The sequence below is a fragment of the Styela clava genome, chromosome 3 (genome assembly GCF_964204865.1).
Source record: "Styela clava chromosome 3, kaStyClav1.hap1.2, whole genome shotgun sequence".
Lineage (NCBI taxonomy): Eukaryota > Metazoa > Chordata > Ascidiacea > Stolidobranchia > Styelidae > Styela > Styela clava.
In genome coordinates, this window is record NC_135252.1 from 11377398 (window position 1) to 11396273 (window position 18876).

Below are 18876 nucleotides of genomic sequence, written 5' to 3' on the forward strand. Positions count from 1 at the left end.
ACCGTAATGACCAAGCTGTTTTGTTGTATTTTTACACGACGTAACTAATGGATAACAAATTTAATCGTGACAAAGTTTCTGTTCGTTGTTTTTTGAAGCTGATTCATCGTTATTTGGGTCAAGTTCTTTTGGACATGTTTCATAGATGAATTGTATTTTTGAATTCTGGCCTAAGTGTGGTACATGCTCAATTGAACCTGCTCCGATAATCGATATCAGAGTGGGCAGAAATGGCCCGGGGGTTTTTGAAAAATTGTCGTTGCTGTTTAATCCAGCGATTTCGATGTGACGCGCAGACCGCCATCTTTCCCAAAGCCGCCCGGGGCGCAGCGTATCATGATGCGAAATTTTATTTTATGTCAATCTAATGTAATCGGTTTCAGAGGCAATAATTTAATTTAGCTTTGACAGTATCTAAGATTAGTATTGCTAATGTTACACAATATCTTACATGGCACCACCGACTTGTCGAGAGGAGGCAAGACGCACTCTATTTGTCGTTCAAGTTCTAATTAGGAATGATTACGTCAGATGATGAAAACGATACCTCAGGGTTGAATCACGAATTTCGTTTTCGCATCTATTTCCAAACGTTATCGTGTATGATATTTTATCTTTTATTATTAATACGACTATTTTTTCCGTTGTTCGCGACATAGGCTAAAAATAATCACCACCTTTACGCCGAACTATAGCACAGTAGCGACTACTTAGCGTGTTCGACGTGTTTCGTTAAAGCTCCTCGTAAAATACCGTGCTATTACAAACCGCCAGTAAAGTAGTTTTTGCCGCGACACAAATTATTCAGATTATTATTTTTCTTGCACGGCTTAAAAAGTCTGTAATTAGCTCCAAGGCAGAACGTGTTTAAATCAGCTCAGGAGCAATTCAGGTTCGCAAAGAAACACCGCGTTTGCGACTATCGCAGTTGTTGAGAATGGTCTGTGTTTTGTGGCTTCGTTTTTATTCAATCAGATATTTTTGCAAACTAAAGCTTATTTCTATTAGTTCCAACGTAGTTATGGTAGCGGAACTATTAGTCTGACATTAATTGAACAAATTATAGGAGCATGTCAATAATAACCGTAATTAACGGTGTTTTGCAAGTTAGAATTGAGAATAATAGATAAGAAAGATACCTGGACACGAATCGTACATATGCATCGTTTTGCTAAATTATTGTTGTTATTTTGGTGATTGTTGTCGTGATTGTGGCGATTTCAAATTTTCAACACCTAAAGATGGAGAAAATCGCTAGAATGCTATCACTTTTAAGTTTCGTAGGAGACCAATGCGACCAGATATTAAACTACATGTTTTGCTGTCAAATTTTGATTAAATAGGCATAATTTTTATACCGATTGCTCGACGGCTTCGGTACTGATTGTCAATCTTTCGGTTCTCGGGGTCTGGACTTGGGGTATCTTTGCCAATACGAAATACGCCACCGTTGTGTTGGTATATTTGAGCATTGCCCTCTTCTCATGTAAATGCACACCTAAATATTTACTCGTACTCAAGCATTTACCGCAGAAACGCAAACTATAGAAAATGCCAGGGAATGAAGACGGCTGAAAAAAAGTGTTTTAGATCAATAGCTTGAAACAAATAGGCGTTATTATTATCGCGTTAATAATGTCTGCAGGCACCAGTTAGGCCCTGCAGGCGTGCAAGACTATCAAATTGCACAACAGCAGAGGATAAAAATCCCCATATTAACAAAAATTACAAAAACCCGTGCGGAATATGTACGTCAGAGATATGCCATTAAAATAAATACTAATAACATCAGGAAAATATATATTAACGATGATTCATTTCAATGTGAAAAAATAATTTTAATAGTGCTGTACTAATGAGAACAGTTTACCCAAATGTAAAAATGCATCGATGTCTTTTAGAAATTAAAAATTTCGTATAACAGCCAATAAAAAGTGCGATATACGCTTAACATAATTTGGCATCGCCCTTCTTAAATGTCAAAATCATTACTTAACATGACCCAAAGTAGTATTTTTACCCGTTTATAAAAAAAACTAACATTAGATATCTATCAAGCTGATTTCTCCCAGTTGTGGGAAAAGTTAAAATTTTCAAATCACAGTCAAATCTGAACCGTATAAATGATTCCATAGTTAGAATCGAAACAAGGCCGAACTAGAAAGCTCAAAAGTAAAATGAATAGTATTGAGCAGTGTCATTTATGAAGTTATTATATTAAAATAATTTGTCATAACGTATCGTGGCTGAAAGTAAGCTTGAATTATAAAACACTAGCTTCCAGACAATTGTTTCTGACATTTTAATATTTTTGTTTTCGTTTACCATTTTCTTTCTTTCGAAAGACTACTGGCCACTTACGATGCAAATGTATTTATAAAAATTTTGACAATTTCGGCTTCGGTTAGACAACTTAAACATTACTGGGATGTCAACTACTGAAACGATCTCAAAGTCCTGCAACGATGAATTATCAGATTATGTTTTGAATAATACGATGGTATCGTACTGTAGGCGTTTCACTGGTTTCGAGCCATGATGTTGAACAACTTTGTTGATATCTATAAACATGTTGATTGATGTATCTCCAATGTACGACAGATATAACTTATTATGGTATACTTGCATTTTATATATATATACAGGGCGTACTTTGAAGAGCATTGATCTATTATATATAATATAACAAATATTTCTCACTCACCGGTTTTCGGTTTATGATGTCGGCTCAGTAAAATAAATTATCATTATTTCAAATTGCTGTCATTTTCGCCATTAACTAACTCGTAATTTTTGGTGCTGAATGAAATGCCAATATATAGAGTATAGTCCACGAACTATTACAGTTGCTTTGTATACTGTGAATAAGTAATAAACGAGAGTATTCGTGTATTGGTTTGAGAAATTTATATTATCAAGCGTTATATTGATCGAACATATCTTACTTTGTACAGTAAATAGTTGATTTCTACAGTTCCGTCGTAGTTAAAATCGGACACTAATGTCATTTTAAAAATGCTGCTCTTATTTCAATAACAGTTTTAAAATAACTTCTTACATTTGAGTATTGACAACCGTAGCAGGCGAAATCTGAAATCGATTTTAATAAAAAAAAAGACTGGTATCGAGTGTTTGAAATAGAATGAAAATAAGGTATGTTATTTTCATTCTTCATTTATTTTTCAACTGTACTTGGCATATAGCATTCGACGTGAGGTGACATAGATTTGAACTGTAATTAGCCACTTTCCAACTTTAATCGATCTAGAATAGAATGTAAGAGTAACTTTAGAATATTAACTTAACTAATTACACTGCTTTGCAAGTCAAAGGATGAATGCAGTAATGCGTTAGTATGAGGACCTTGTAATTAATTATTACTCAATAATTACAGCGCGTATTTGCTTTTAGGAATGTATTTGATAACTTATATACTATGTGGTTGAACACTGGCCTATACTAGGCCTGTCACTGTAAATAATTATCATATTTCCAACCAACTTATTCCTCCGTTATGCGGTAAAAATTTTACAACTACAATAAGTGCTTTTTTGTTTGCAGAATACTGATAGCGTTGTTATGTTGGGCATGGAAATGGGAGATTACGCACCAGCAAGAAGAAGAAGAAGGTAGAAAAACATGTTTATTTCAACATTGGGGGAATAGTAGCGTCGATAACTACTTATGAAAATAAACTAAATCACTATTTGATTTTGAGGTTTTGGTATTAGGATTGAAACCATGATATGCTCTTTCATCAATAAATTGTGGAAGATTTTCTGTATAATATGTATGGTCATTAATGTATTTGACTTAATTATTAAGTTACGTTTTTGAGTAGAAGATAAAAAGATTACTATGCTATTACCTAGCGTCTGTGTACGCTGTTCTTGTTCTATAAGTTATATAATTAATTGAAGTAAAAGAGAGAGCACGCCGACAAATCATAATTTTGTCAAATGCTACTATTCCTATCATTTTTAATTTGCTTCATCGAACTCACATGCATAAATTTTTCTGCTTCTTTCACAGAATGTAAGGATAAAATAACCTACTGTGAATCGATAACGCAATACTGTTCTGATCCGACCTACGAGGTGTACATGACAACTAACTGTCCAAAACACTGCAAATTATGTCCATCAGGTAATATACGGAGATTATCATATTTAATTGTATGTTTTAAAACAGATTTTACAATATTTACTACTTTTTGAAAAATCAAAAATAAATGAATTTTTCCTATGACGGCATTCTCATTAATATTCGTGATTTTAAAACAGAGGCTTAGAAAACCAAAAACTTTATTGGCGTTTCTCATTATTGTACTTCAAACCAAGTCTGAACAAGTCTCCTAATTTCTGTTAGATATCGATCCTGATGGATTGTGCAGAACTGATAAGGGTGGATGCAGCCACACCTGTGAGGTTGAAGACCAAGTAAAAAAAGTATGTAAGTGCTGGGAAGGATATGAACTTGGAAGCGACGGATTAACTTGTCGAGGTAAACAAACTCTCATAATATATATAGAAATGAATAATAAATATAACAACGTAATACAATAATTGGGTGTCAATTTCATGTGCAATATTTCAAGTAAATCCGAACCGGGGACCACCGACCCACCCGCCAATGAGTCGCGAAAGGGATCCATAAAAGTCGCGGTACCCATTATTGTCAGAATTATAGACATCTTACTTTTCTTCCTTCGGCATCCACTTATCTGCGTGAAAAATCTTTTTCGGCACTAACTTATGTTAAAACAAATTATCGATCATATTTGAAAGACTAGTAACCAGTTCTGAGACCCACCATCACCGTATTAGAGACAAGATTTGGCTTTTGTGCGAGAATATGCTAGCACATCGGTCTCAATGTTCCTGAGGGTCACAAAAAAATGTGGCTGTGGCAAGTGGGTCGTGATAAAAAGTAGCTATACCATAGTATTTTAAAATATCAATTTTCGAGGTCATCGTGACGTTTTGACCGTGTGACACCGTGGCAAGATTAGGCACCACAATATACCGCCTATTATTTGACGACGAATACATAACAGTAAATTTTACTGAAAATAACGTTATTTACATCTTCAGATACCGATGAATGCGCTAATGAAGGAATCTGTGTGCCTGGCAAAATTTGCAATAACTTTGAAGGCGGATACTCTTGTGTGGAAGCACAATGTACTGGGGAAAATGAGAGTCCATATATGGGAAGTGCAGACTGTTGTCAAAATCCACCAGGTAAAATTCTCACAAGCATTTGTTGAATAACTTCAACCCTACAACACTCAAAAAATTAAAAATATATCTTTATTACACTCGTATTACGTGTATAATACTTATTATTTCAGAGGACGCAGAATGTGGAGTAAACGCTTTAAAAATAAGTAGAATTGTTGGTGGCAATAACTCGCATACGGGACAATGGCCTTGGCAGGTGAGTGGTTGTTTTATTAATACTAATAGACTATTTGTTCGAATACCTCAAAGTACGAATAGCTCAAATCGAACTAATTTAAAACATGAAGTGAAATTCTCGAATAATTGAAGTCATTCGTCATCATTTATTCAATCAGGTACAACCTGAATAAGATTGATAAACATATTTAAATCCCATGTCTAAGCCGTATTGCTCATCACGCCTTAGTTCACTGCAGTTTCTGCAGTGAGTATTTCTAAAAGTTATCGTGATCTACTTCTGGCAATTTTCTCCGTGTCTGGCCTGATATTCGAAATTACAACGTAATTGAAATATTTTGCGGCATTATATTTCGCCTAGTTCTGATGTAATCTGTTATTTCTCATCTCTCGTTAACGTTGTCAAAGTTTATTTCAAGTATTTTTTCCAAGTATCAGTTTCCACTGTTACAAAACAAACCTTAAGTGACTGATCCTCTATCATTTGTCTAAAAATCTGTGTTTAAAATTCAGGTTTACATAAGAATCGATGGGTCAACCTTGTGTGGTGGGTCGTTGTTGAATGAAAGATGGGTTGTCACAGCCGGCCATTGCTTCAGGTGAGAAATTTTAGACTTTGGATCGAAGCTACATTTCTATCTAAAATAGTTTAGGGTGAATTATTATTTTTGCGATACCGGGCTCATAAAACGAATAATTTTTTCCGATTGCAAAAAGCAACAAAGGAACTTGAAAAGTACAAATCATTGATTGACAATTATGATTGAACGTAGCATTGTCCCTTATATTAAACAAAAATAATATACATATCTCGAATATGTTATTATCAAGATTTATATTATCTTTTTATTCATCATTTTGTTGGTAAAACTGAAACCGTATTGAAACATTTTCAAAGATAATAACGAAAAATATCCCATAAAAATAATCTATATCAGTGATTCTCAAACCCTTTTTCTTAGAATTTGTCAACTCCTTTGCCCCACCATAAAAATAACTAGCTAATAATAAGCTACAACAGATAAGAAGGCAAATGTGTGTTTTATTTAAAAAGCACGTTGGAATTACATGGACGGAACATAAATATCCAAAATAAGGCGGCAAGGTCAAATCTAATGAATATTTTTATGTTTAATAACTCACGGCCACTCAAAAATTGTCTACGACCCCCTTTGTAAGGCGCCCCTCCCCGTTTGAGAATCACTGCTCTTTATTGTTGGAAAATGAAAAAGTTTTAAAAACGATATTTACGTTGTTTTTGGCAGAGGTTATACTAAAGCAACAAAAATGGTACTATATTTCGGTGTCATCAAGCTGAACGAATTAAAAAGATTTTCTGTTCAAAAAAGAAATCTTAAGCGGGTTGGTAAATCTTTTTATACTGAAGTATAAAAATTTACTAAACAATCAATAATTTAAACATTTTAATTATGTCAAATCGTTTTATTTATTTTTTATTTTTTGCAATCTTCGAAATTGAAGTAGTTAATTGTTGTAATTACTTTAACGTTATCTCCAACTTATCTTTTCCTATTGTTTGTTACAAGACGAAGCTTTATTGTTCTGAATGGTACGATTACAACTTATGCCAAATCGTTTTCTTTTCTAATTTTCATTTTTTTGTAATCTTTGAAATTGAAAAGGTTAGTTATTGTAATTACTTAAGCTTAATTGTCTTTCGAATGGTGCGTTTACAAACAATCAGACTAGCAGAAAAACTCTCTTTTTTGAATGATCGGATTATCATAATGATGTGTAAATGTTTCGGATCTTTCAACAAGTTAACGTGACGTTTTGTTTGATATTTTAGCGTATCATGTATCCCGGCTGGAACGATGAAGAGTATTATGTTAACGACATTGCCCTCATAGAGATCAACAAGCCTGTAAAATTCACAAAGTTTGTGAAGCCTATTTGTCTCCCAAATGGAGAAAGACCGAAAGTTGGATACAAATGCTACGCAGTCGGATGGGGACTCACCGGTGAGTGTTTATAGAACTTCAGCAAATACAGGAGTGGGAATTGCAACAGCGGATTGTATCCAGATACAGATAATTACTTAAATACGCTCTTTACTATAATGCAAACAATGACACGAAAAAATCTAATGCACCTGCAAATAGAATTTTCAACCAGTTCATTTGTAATCGATATCATTGTACCCTCCTATCATATTGACTGTGACTGATACAATTATTACAAAAAGTTATTCTAATGTTTCCTATAAAGATAGTAACACCATTTAATTTAATTTCTACGAATTATCATTTATAAATATTCTTTTTTACAAAGATCAAGATTCGTTAGATCCATCCAATCGCCTGCAACATGTGGATTTGCCGATTATTCATCCAGACAAATGTACCGAATCTTACAAAGACGAAGACACTCCATACAACGAAACGAACATGGTATGTGCTGGATACGAGGAAGGAGGCAAAGATGCATGTCGAGGTAGGATATCTTATTTCATTTTTTTCTTTGAGCTAGTGAACTAACTACCCTCTATAGTTTGAATTAATTTGAGATGTATCAATACGAGAGATATTGAGCAGGTTGACCTAAACCCTGAAATAGCCATTATATCTAAAATTATTATTAGCAAGCAACATCGATGAATGTGTTAGAAATTCTCATCACGCCATTTACACGATAAACGTTCAATTATACCAACTTTAGACAACGATAAAAGATTTTTCTGAATGAACCCATATCATTTCTTTTACTCTGATCTCATGTTTATATAATAATTTCAAATATATTGTACTAAATTATTGTGACGGTGCATGACCGATTATGACTCGAGACGCGTCATTACTTGAAGTGGCAAAACAACCGCCCTATTGAGATGAGCTATGCACCAAGCTATGGATCTTTTTGTAGACCACTGATCGTGCCGGGATGTAATACCAATGTTACGTTTACCAATTTTTTATTCTCAAAATTTTAAAATGAAATAAAAAAAAATTCTAATTTATAACGAATCATAATGATTAATCTTGTTTCCTAATTGAAAGGTGATTCTGGAGGACCTTTCGTTTGCCAGCGTTGTTCGAGTTGTTCTTGGTACTTAGCTGGTGTGGTGTCTTTTGGAAGCGGGTGTGCGCAAAAAGGATTTCCCGGTGTTTATTCAAATGTTAGTTTTTTCGAAGATTGGATTTCAGAAAAGACTTCAATTCCCGTCAACAGTGACCAGGCTTGTACTGGCCCTCGTGAGTATTTAAAATGCATTTACAAATATTTGAATCCTCGTTCTAGCAGATCTTAATCATGGTGTACGGATATACTTTTTTATTACTTGTACAACCGCATTTTATATTTAGAGAGAGCGATATCTATTGTTTCGTCAACCAGAATTTATATTTTTATATTATTATTTTTCGATTAAGATTTAACACAGTGGTCAAGATGGAGTGCTTGCGCTAAGACTTGCGGCAATGCGGGGCAACGTTCACGCAGTCGAAGATGCCTCGACAAAGGTATTGACAGTGACAAATGCCGAGGAGATACTCAACAGACAGAAGAATGTCCATTTAAAGAATGCCCGAGTAAATAGAGAATAATTAAGTATTAGCTAGTTTAATCATTATAGACCACAGAATGTATATAAACGTTTAGGCATGGAAGGTACTTATTCGCGGAGCCAAATTTAAATACTATTTTCGACAAATACCTTTATGCAAATCCATATTTGGGATCAGTGCAACTAATCCGAGGCATAGATTAATAAAATTACAGCAACAAGACGTAATATTCAAAACAACCTAATAAAACATATAAAATGGTCCTAATACTGGGTGAGATCGCGATCGCGTTGCTCAAAACCTTCTCCCTTCATTCAAAAATAGTCATACCTAATTAGGGATAATATATATTGAAAGTAGTGGTGATAGTATTGATTAGTGAATTATAGTTTTGTGAAGTAACCCCCATTGACAACATTTCAAAATTGAGAATTATTTTTCAGCCAAACATACACTTGAATACTCATCTGAAGTTTTGGAGAAGGCTTTATTCATTTTCAATTTGAATATGTTTGAACCGTGAAAGTGATTTAGTTGATTTAGCATTGCGTGTACTACCCTCATTGTTATTGTTTATTTCATGTTTTATTTTTTCGACGAGTTATTTGCTTTCTATTCACATTTTATTCTTATATTGGTAATCTCTATTCGGTGGTAACACTGCAAGATATAATTTCATCGGTTTTTCCATAACTATTTGACCCCCAAATATATGAAAAAAATATTAAATTTCCTGAAATATGATTCGTTCTTTCTCAGCATTTGGTGTATTTGGTGACTGGACAAAGTGTTCAAAACCCTGCGGAACTGGCGTACGAACTCAAATTCGAGAATGCTTAAATGGGCAAGTTGGTGATAATGGATGTCCGTCCGATCAAGCCACAAGAACTGAGGTATCTCAATTTGAAGAATTTTCATTTCGAATAATACAAGATGCCGATAAGTTTTTAGTGCAGCAGCGAATGAGACCTTCCTAGCATGATTAATAAGAAAACTTCAAAATCAAGTCAAAGAGAACGAGGAAATGTTTTAGAGATTAGGTTTAGATGAGAGTGTTTAAGAGATAAAATTTTATTTTTTGCCCAAAGCATGAGACAATCAATATATCGGAAGTTACAATTACAACAAAAGAGTTACTGTTAATATAACATGACGAAGAATGGTGGAAAAGGAAAAATAATGATTTTATTTATTTATTTTTGTTCATTTTGCATATTCAGCAAGCAAAAAAACACGCTGAATGCAAAATTGTTCAATAAAAAAGGCCTGATCAAGTTCAAAAGATACCGTTTTTCACATTGTTAAACATTCCTTAAATTGTATTAGAGTAATCTGCTCTAATGAATTGGATGAAGGGAGTGAACAACGCGGACAATGTTGAAGTTTTCACAATCCTAACTCACTCAAGTTGTATATTAATGAAATAGAAAAATCCAGAATTATTAATAAGGAACAGAAAAATATTCATGGAGAAATATTTTACAGCGCTGTTTAGATTTTTAACAGGTACTTACTTATACTATAGGATCACAAGATTATACTCCTATTTCATAGAATTGCAACGAACAACCATGCCCAAAATGGAAGAATTGGTCAAAATGGGCCAGTTGTACAGTTACGTGTGGTCAAGGAACACAGGATAGAACGAGAGAATGTGATGGACAGAAATGTGAAGGAAATAGTGAAGAAACGAGAGAATGTACCGAGCCCGCGTGCCCAGGTAATTCTTTGTTTGAGTCAATGTAGAATGTTTCCGTCATCATTCTATTGCATTTTCGAAACTTTTGAAAGATATAAAATTTGATTGATTAAAACAATCATTATTTGTATACGAGCCAATCAAAACGACCCTACCCTTTGGTGGATGTTTTCTTCAACTTCAATATATGATATAAAACATACAAATGTCAGAATGGACAAAATAAAACAAACAGCATTTCATAAAGCTAGTTTTAGAATGACAGTTGGCTCTATTACATCAGTTATTGGACACGTCAGTAGACATAACGATCGTTTTGCATTTTAAGCTGGCACTCTTTTTCTTCTTGTTGTTCTTGTTCTTTGACACGTTTTTGAAAAATAGCTTTTCTCTTTGATTACTGGGCCAATTGCTTTGAAAATATCAGTGGTTAAAGATTGATTTTTTTGCCAGAAGGCTATTACTTTTATTTATTTTAAAAAATTCCTGTGAACTTTAAGAGATTCGTTTTTTGTGTGCGGAGATGTGATCAAAATAAAAAAAAATAGCGACACCTTGTGGCGATTCCGCGAAGGCATATCAGATGCAAGCGAACGTAGTCCTCGCTTCGCTAAGATTTGTTTGCGGGAATGGTGAACTGCGCGGTACCGGTACCTGGTGGTATAATATAGTAACTCGGATCGCTTGTGTTACTACATTTGTGAGTCAAAGGTCTCCATATATTTGCGTACAGCTCTTTTGTATTTCATTATTATATTCTGTGAGGAACCACAAGTCTGTATCAAATCTATTCTTCAATTGGATTCAATTTAATTAGATCAATAACCACACAACTACATCTTAATAACACTAATATATTCTTACGATATTTATGTACAAAATAAATTGCCCTGCTAGCTGCAAAAATATAATTCATGATTTAGTACATTCAGTTATCACAATTGTATTATTATTAACTGTTTCTAGGTTGGTCCGAATGGAAAGTTACAGGCGATTGTTCCACCACTTGCGGCGAAGGGAGTCAAGAATGGACACGTACATGTAGTGGAACTGGTTGCCCAGGATCAGGCACCAAAACTGAGGTAAGTTAAGCTTTTGAAAGTTATCCAGTTTTGCTCCACACTTGAAGCAATTCAGCTACGATATGCCGAATTACTAGTTATCTAAATCTCTGTTCGGATGAGTTATCATGTGTAAGAGACGTGTTGAACTTTTTACATTGGCAAGGTGCATGGACACTCACAACATCCCCCGCTAAGCACTTCGCGCTTCTGGAACTTATAATAAATCGTATTTTCTCTTTTCTGTGTGCCAACCAACATAAAATACTTGAAAAAATAATGAATTACTTTTTTATTGTAATACTCAAGACTTTAGCATTGAGGTTGTTTTCTTAATAAAAGCATTAAGTGCTTTTAATTTTGTTCATTTGGAGTCTTTCTTTCACAATAACAAACGTTTCACTGCAAATGAAAATAAATCATTTTGGGAATAACATTTACTGGTACTCTATTTTTCAATTACCAACATAAATTAGTTCACATAGAATATTTATTTAAGTTAATGATATTGTGTCAATTGATTGCATTTTTTTCATAAGACATGCAACGAAAAAGATTGTCCAGTATTTGGAAAATGGGAAGGATGGCAACGTTGTAGTGTCACTTGTGGTGGGGGTAAGAGAATAAGAACAAGACCATGTGAAAACGGAAAAATAGGAGACGAGGGATGCGAAAAGAGCAGAGAATCAGAAGAAGAGGTGAATGATGAAATAATTATTTATTTTTACATGTTAATATAATATTCAGTATTTTTATACATTTTCAAACCCCAAAAAACACAATACAATATGTTTTCCAGAATAAACGTGTAAAATACAACAGAAAAATTATGATAACCAAATTGGCATTTCAGATTTTTCTTTTTTTTTTAAACATAACAACGATACCGATTAAAAGTTGTTAGCGTTTATTTTCGGGTTTTTCTATATGATGACATTGCGATACTATTCTGTTAGATTTCAATTTAAAAACTCTGAATACAAATATTTTCTTTCCTTTCAACAGAATTGCAATGAAAATAAGTGCCCCGAAGCCGGAAAATGGACAAAATGGAGTGATTGGTCTGATTGCGATGTAACATGTGGTGAAGGCAGCACTACGAGAACGAGAACATGCGAGGCAAGATATATATGTATATATAAAATGATAATACCTATTTACCTGGTGCTCATAATTATTATTGATCTGTTTATGATTTTTAATCTATCACAATATTAGAGCCTTTCTGACCATATCCTTGGGATGTTCAAAAATTGAGTAATCAGACAAACTAGAGCAGTAACACATTACAAAAGTACTTTTGCTAACATAAAGTCAGCTTCGGCAGAAGTTGGAAAATGCCTTGACGACATCTAACATATTGTAGCAAATATATTAACTGCATTCCAAGAGCGAGTTGCTTATGCTATATCTATGTAGGAGAACATCTTGGATAGTTCATTCATAAGGTACTTTTTGTCTTCAATCGAAATTTATTTTTATAAAACATTTTATTTCAGGGGGCAGAAGTTGGCGATGTTGGATGCGATGAAGGTGGGGTAAACGAAGCAAAAAGATGTACCTTAGCTACATGCCCTTCGAAATGGGGACAATGGGAAGATTGGTCGGACTGTTCACAAAGTGAGATAATTGAAACACCTGGCAATAGTGAATTAATCTTATTAATTTAATTTGAAAATAAAAAATATATTAATTGAAACATAGTTATTGTAAGTCATTTTTTCATGACTTAAGAAAATACCAGTCGGTCATTACATCCTTAATTGCGTTGTAGTGTGTATCGAAAAGCTATCGCAATCATCATGGTCTTGGTAATATACAAGGCTACTTATAATCTACTAACTCTTCCATTTTTTAGCTTGTGCTCGGGGTTTAAGCACGCGAAATAGACGCTGTGAGGGTGGGAAAGTGGGCGAAGGAGGTTGCGTACCAGCTTCTGCAGGCAAGGAGGAGAAAGAATGTAACGCGATCTCTTGCACAGGTAAACACATCTTTAATGCTGAAATAAATAACAATATATATAAGCACACATAAATAGTCACACTAAGATTAATAAGGCTAGACTCGTTGGGCTCGAATGATTTGGTCGCACTTCCCTCACCCAGCTCGACTCTCCACCTAGTACAAAAGGGGTGATGTTTCTGAACGGAAGCAAGGCTAACGGACGTACATAGATGAGTTACAGATGCCATTAATAATCAATATTAGTTTGCCACTAATAATTTATAATAATCGTTCATATCAATCATTAATTTATTTCATTTACTTTTATTCAACAGAATGCATCGATGCAGCGGCTGTGAATGATCCAGAATATTGTGATACCCATTTTTCAACAGCAGCAAGTTGTAGTAGGTATCCTGACTTTGCAGTACAATATTGCACAAAGTCGTGTAACCTTTGTAAAGGTAAGCTTGAGATTTTAAGTAAAGGTTAAAATATAACAACAGAGCAATGCTCAAATATGAGGGCACGACTGTCCAACAGCAGTACTGGTAATTTATGCGACTCACATTGAAGTCCGTTATCTGGCCATTCATAGGCTTCATATCCAAATCAAGTCCCACTGGCGCAGCAATTTACACGGGTATCAGTACCACTTCGAAGATCGTGCATCGGTAACGCAAAGCTTTGTAGCACCGAGTAAAAAAGGAATTGCCGACAAACGTGACAAAGGTGGTCGATAATGAATATGAAAATGAAATGAAAAAGGAAAGATTTTTGGAGATTTATCGGGTCCCCTAAGATTCAGAGAAAATTTGAAAATAAATGAATAAATAGTCCGCTCGTCTATTTACCAAAAACGCAATTTATTCCCAAGAGCAACAACAACAAACAACAAAAATTGATAATTAGCAAAACGATCCATAAACCCACTCCATGTCCAACAATACAAAATAAGATTGTTTTGTTCTGTATTTGCAGGCATTCATGAACATTGGCAATCTTGGGGAGATTGTTCAAGAACATGTGGACCTGGTACTAGAAGAAGAACTAGGGAATGCAAGAGTAGTGCAGGGTGTGATGGAGAATCGGAAGAAACGGGAGAATGCGATAGTCCGTGTCAAGGTACGTATGTTACAGAAATACTTAAAATTTCAATATCAAACATGACTCACGATGTAATACCATACCTAATCTATATATTTTATTTTTTTTTATCTATTTTTTAATTATCATTTTCATTCATATACAACACTCTATATAATTCGATAATGACGGTATTTACAAAGACTTAATAGTACTCGATTCTGATTCAAGCCAATCCATGTTTATAGGATTTACAGAGTGGTCGCAATGGAACAAATGTAGTCAGACTTGTGCCGGTGGTACACATAGGCGAACCAGGTCTTGCCCATTCAAAAGTTGCCCACCTGACGAAACTGGTAGCACAGAACTATCTCAAAACGAAGAATGTAATGTCGATCCATGCCCGGGTGTTTGGGATGATTGGGGTAGATGGGGCAAGTGTAGCGTCACATGCGGTACAAATGGTGTAGAAACAAGAGAAAGAAAATGCATTGGGGGAGAACCCGGAGGACCTGGTTGTTTAGGATCAGCAACTCGCACGAGACCATGCCGTAACACTAAACTTTGTCCACCAACATGGGGCGAGTGGACTGACTGGTCTGATTGTTCTGAACCATGTGGCGGAGGAACTCGATCAAAGACGCGAAGGTGCCAAGGAAGAGGATGCCAAGGGGATCGAATAATGCGTGAAGACTGTAATATCGCAATGTGCTCAGTGAGATGGGGAGATTGGAGTGTTTTTGGTCCGTGTGACTCAAACTGCCTTAGGTGGCAAACGAGGTAAGAAAAGTTTTTGTTTGCTACTTGTCCAAACTTGTCTGACCAATATATGCAGAGTAAATATTCACACTCATTAAGTTAATAGCCAAAATAATTTTGTTACGCTTGTAATACAATATGTTTTATGCAAATCTTAGAACCTGCATCGGAGGGAGGCAAGGCGATGTTGGATGTTTGGGTGATTTTAGAAAATCTGAAAACTGTGAAAATTGTGGTAAGTACAATTTACTTATCGTATTTGTAAATAGTTATGTTTAGAAATTGTTAGGTTGGAAACACGGTCAAAAGAAGTTCAATAGAACATACAGTGATACTACATTTATAATATTTGTCCCATTTCAATTGCCAGAGCAACTTAGTAAATATATTCAATCAACAAAACCGGTAACTAATAGTGGTCCCTCGAGTGGAAAAGCATATCATATGTAGGGCAAACAAGTATTGCATTTTTTATTCAAAACAAATTTGGGCAATAAATATTTTGAAATGACAATCCACAACTTCCCCCACAAACGATTGATTGATATTTTGGTTCTTTATTGTTGCAAAAAGAGAATACAAATAGTCATTTACTAAGTTTTAACAAGCTTTTTGTACCTTTATTTTTTATTTTTATCGCATACAGGACCTGCATGCGGACCCGTGTTCTCGGATCCTCTGGAATGTAGATTCATCCCTTCTAATACCTGTGTTATAAATACAGTACAGAGACAATGTCCAAACACTTGCTGCATAGGTATGAAACTTACTTTGCCAATGTTAGTAAACTAGAGAAACTTACCGTACCTTAATTGATATATGTGCGCTCAACTTCTTCTTTTCCATTCATAAAACTGATGATTCGAACCTGTTTTTCTTGTATTTCTTAGCCAAGTTTTGATGATGAGTGGATAATCTTGTTTCGTCAAATTATTCTATACAAAGAGTTTAATTACATTGGATTAAATTATTACCACATTACTAATTACATCTATATTTATATTTATAATATACAATTATATGATTCTGTTTAACGATACTATTCTATTTGTTTCAGCACTTGCTTCCATTCCTTGCAATGACAATCCCGAATATGCAGGTTGGTGCCGAATAACTGCACTATGCAGGAACAAAACGTATGAACTGATATATCAACAAAACTGCAGAAAATCTTGTGGATTTTGTTAAACAGTAAAACCCGACGAGTAATATTTATTGACTTTGTGCGATGTCTATTTCATACATTTTTACGTGGTAGGCAATGTAACGCTTGTTGTAAACAATATTTCTTTTTCCTAATAAAGTTGGAAACGTTTAGGTATTTTTTGTTGCTTAGATTGATTGGTAATTTTGAAATTGTCTTACAGCAAGTAACATAATCATAATGTAAGCTTAATCACTTTAATTTACCATTGAATGAAAATCCAGTGCCACTTCGGTTTGCTTTCGGTTTGCTATCTCAGCGGATACGTGATTTCAGTGACTTTAGCATTACCCCAATCCAGAAGGCGGCAACCTTTGACGCTCGCAGGCCAAAATTATAGGTTGCAAGTCGAGCGAGCCGCACATATTTTAAAAACCGAACGGATGACCGATGAACCACAATTCTTTCACACAGATCAGAAGTTGAAATTTTATATTTTAAACATCACTAATCCGAGTTCTCAGATTGTTCTTTGTAATGTTCTTTTTCGAAAATAATTGTTCGCACGCCTGTATACTTAAAAACATCGATGTGAATTTTTTTGCATGGATTGTCAAATTAGGATAAGAGTTTCCTTCAAGAAGATACTTTTTAAAAAAATCAAGCAGTGATACATCTTTCGAATAGTATATGGACTTTTCTCATTGCATCTAAAGAAAGTTCTATTCGAATATATTCTGCGTCATTGAACCGTCTGCACTCAGCATCAGCTTTTCTGCTTGTTGCCATTTGTCTAATTATAATCAAATTGTAGGCTCGTTTAAACGAGTAAACTGTTCACTAAATTGTTAGGTTATAATATAATTTCATCCACACATATCTCACAACAAATTTTGTTACGTAAAGAATATAATCAAATTCTCGAGCGTTATTAATTATAAAATTAATTCATCGTCAAAACCTCTGTTTGTTGCTATAATTCAGTGAAGCATCGCGGGCCAGATAATTGTACTCGGCGGGCCGTAGAATGTCGACCCCTTCCCTAACCCAACGATGGCGGAGTTGGGGTTAGATGCTGAATTCTATAAGAATGTCCTTATGAGATTAAACGCATACCGAAGTGACATCACAAGTGTCACCAGTCTTTATCAACTGTCCTTGTTTATTTGCAATATCTTTTTCCTTCCGAAATTTAAAGTTTTAGTAATTATATGAAATTACGCATGAATTAGTATATAACGTGAAGCATTTTTTTCAGTTTTCCAGAATGTACGGCCAAATACACAAAGTCTTTTAAAATATTTTAAATTTTTTATTTTGATTGGCAAACAATATTGACATCAATACATGACATGCAACCAGATTACAAAAGTGGTATATATATATATATATAAATATAAATATGTTGGACTATATATATATTATTGTAACTTCTAATATTAAAATAAAGGAATGATTAAATATACTAGTGACCATAGTCGTATTTTTTCACAAGTTTGGTTTAGGTTAAAAAAAACTTTCGCATTCCTCACGAAAACATTCTTTATGATAAATGCTACATACTTCTGTTGATATGTTCAATTAGTTGGATGAATAATATTTTATTACGAACAGCGTGTGCTTGCGCCCCTAGAATTTTACCCTTACATTTTCCTATATTGTACAATTTCTTTTAATTGAATTGTTATGTTACCGGTATTATTTACTGAGGTGACAACAAATAACTTATAAACCTGCAATTACACCACGAAGAGTAACTAAAAAATGTGATTGATTAAAACTGAAACAAAGTTGATTTGCCCTAGGTAAATATAATGATTCATTTGCTTTCAGTTTATTTTACACGTATTGTTCCCGGCAATTTTGCCCATAGAATTTTTACAACGATGGTACAAAATGTTCCCGTGATAGTTATGTTTGCATATTAATGACGCGATAAATGTGGCTTAAAGTAATTTTTAAACTAATTTTTGGCATTTCTCCATGCCAAACTATTGCATCTAACTACTTTGCTTGAAATAATCGATTTCGTTTCAACTATCAATAATAAGTTAAGATTATGTATTGAGCTTATTCACATTAGTCTAAATACATCTTGATTCAGAAAAATTATGTACACCTGTTATTTTTCTATGTGTTAATGTTTTAGCTTTATCCATGTTATATTTTGAATATTTCCTGTAATATTGGTGATTAACATCGCCCATATAAATATATCCAATACTCGTATTATCTTGTG

General features: G+C 34.2%; 1 protein-coding gene across 1 annotated transcript; it reads left to right on the forward strand.

Annotated features, from left to right (window-relative positions):
• Positions 1-3010: 3010 nt before the first annotated feature.
• LOC120343084 (uncharacterized) lies at positions 3011-18866 on the forward strand. The gene is made up of 25 exons (XM_039412169.2): positions 3011-3153; positions 3562-3629; positions 4033-4146; positions 4369-4503; positions 5094-5243; positions 5354-5439; positions 5934-6019; positions 6686-6782; positions 7231-7402; positions 7713-7874; positions 8438-8632; positions 8810-8968; positions 9704-9837; positions 10499-10664; positions 11610-11725; positions 12244-12402; positions 12710-12823; positions 13204-13324; positions 13563-13685; positions 13984-14112; positions 14630-14773; positions 14983-15514; positions 15652-15728; positions 16140-16250; positions 16551-18866. The coding sequence occupies exons 1-25, from the start codon at positions 3143-3145 to the stop codon at positions 16679-16681; spliced, it is 3492 nt and encodes a 1163-aa protein (XP_039268103.2). The 5' UTR covers positions 3011-3142; the 3' UTR covers positions 16682-18866.
• Positions 18867-18876: the final 10 nt, after the last annotated feature.

Excerpts from the sequence above, each read along its gene's own strand:
- LOC120343084 (XM_039412169.2), top strand. Across the intron at positions 7,403-7,712 it reads AGTCGGATGGGGACTCACCG|ATCAAGATTCGTTAGATCCA; the intron begins GTGAGTGTTTAT and ends TTTTTTACAAAG. Across the intron at positions 16,251-16,550 it reads TCCAAACACTTGCTGCATAG|CACTTGCTTCCATTCCTTGC; the intron begins GTATGAAACTTA and ends TATTTGTTTCAG.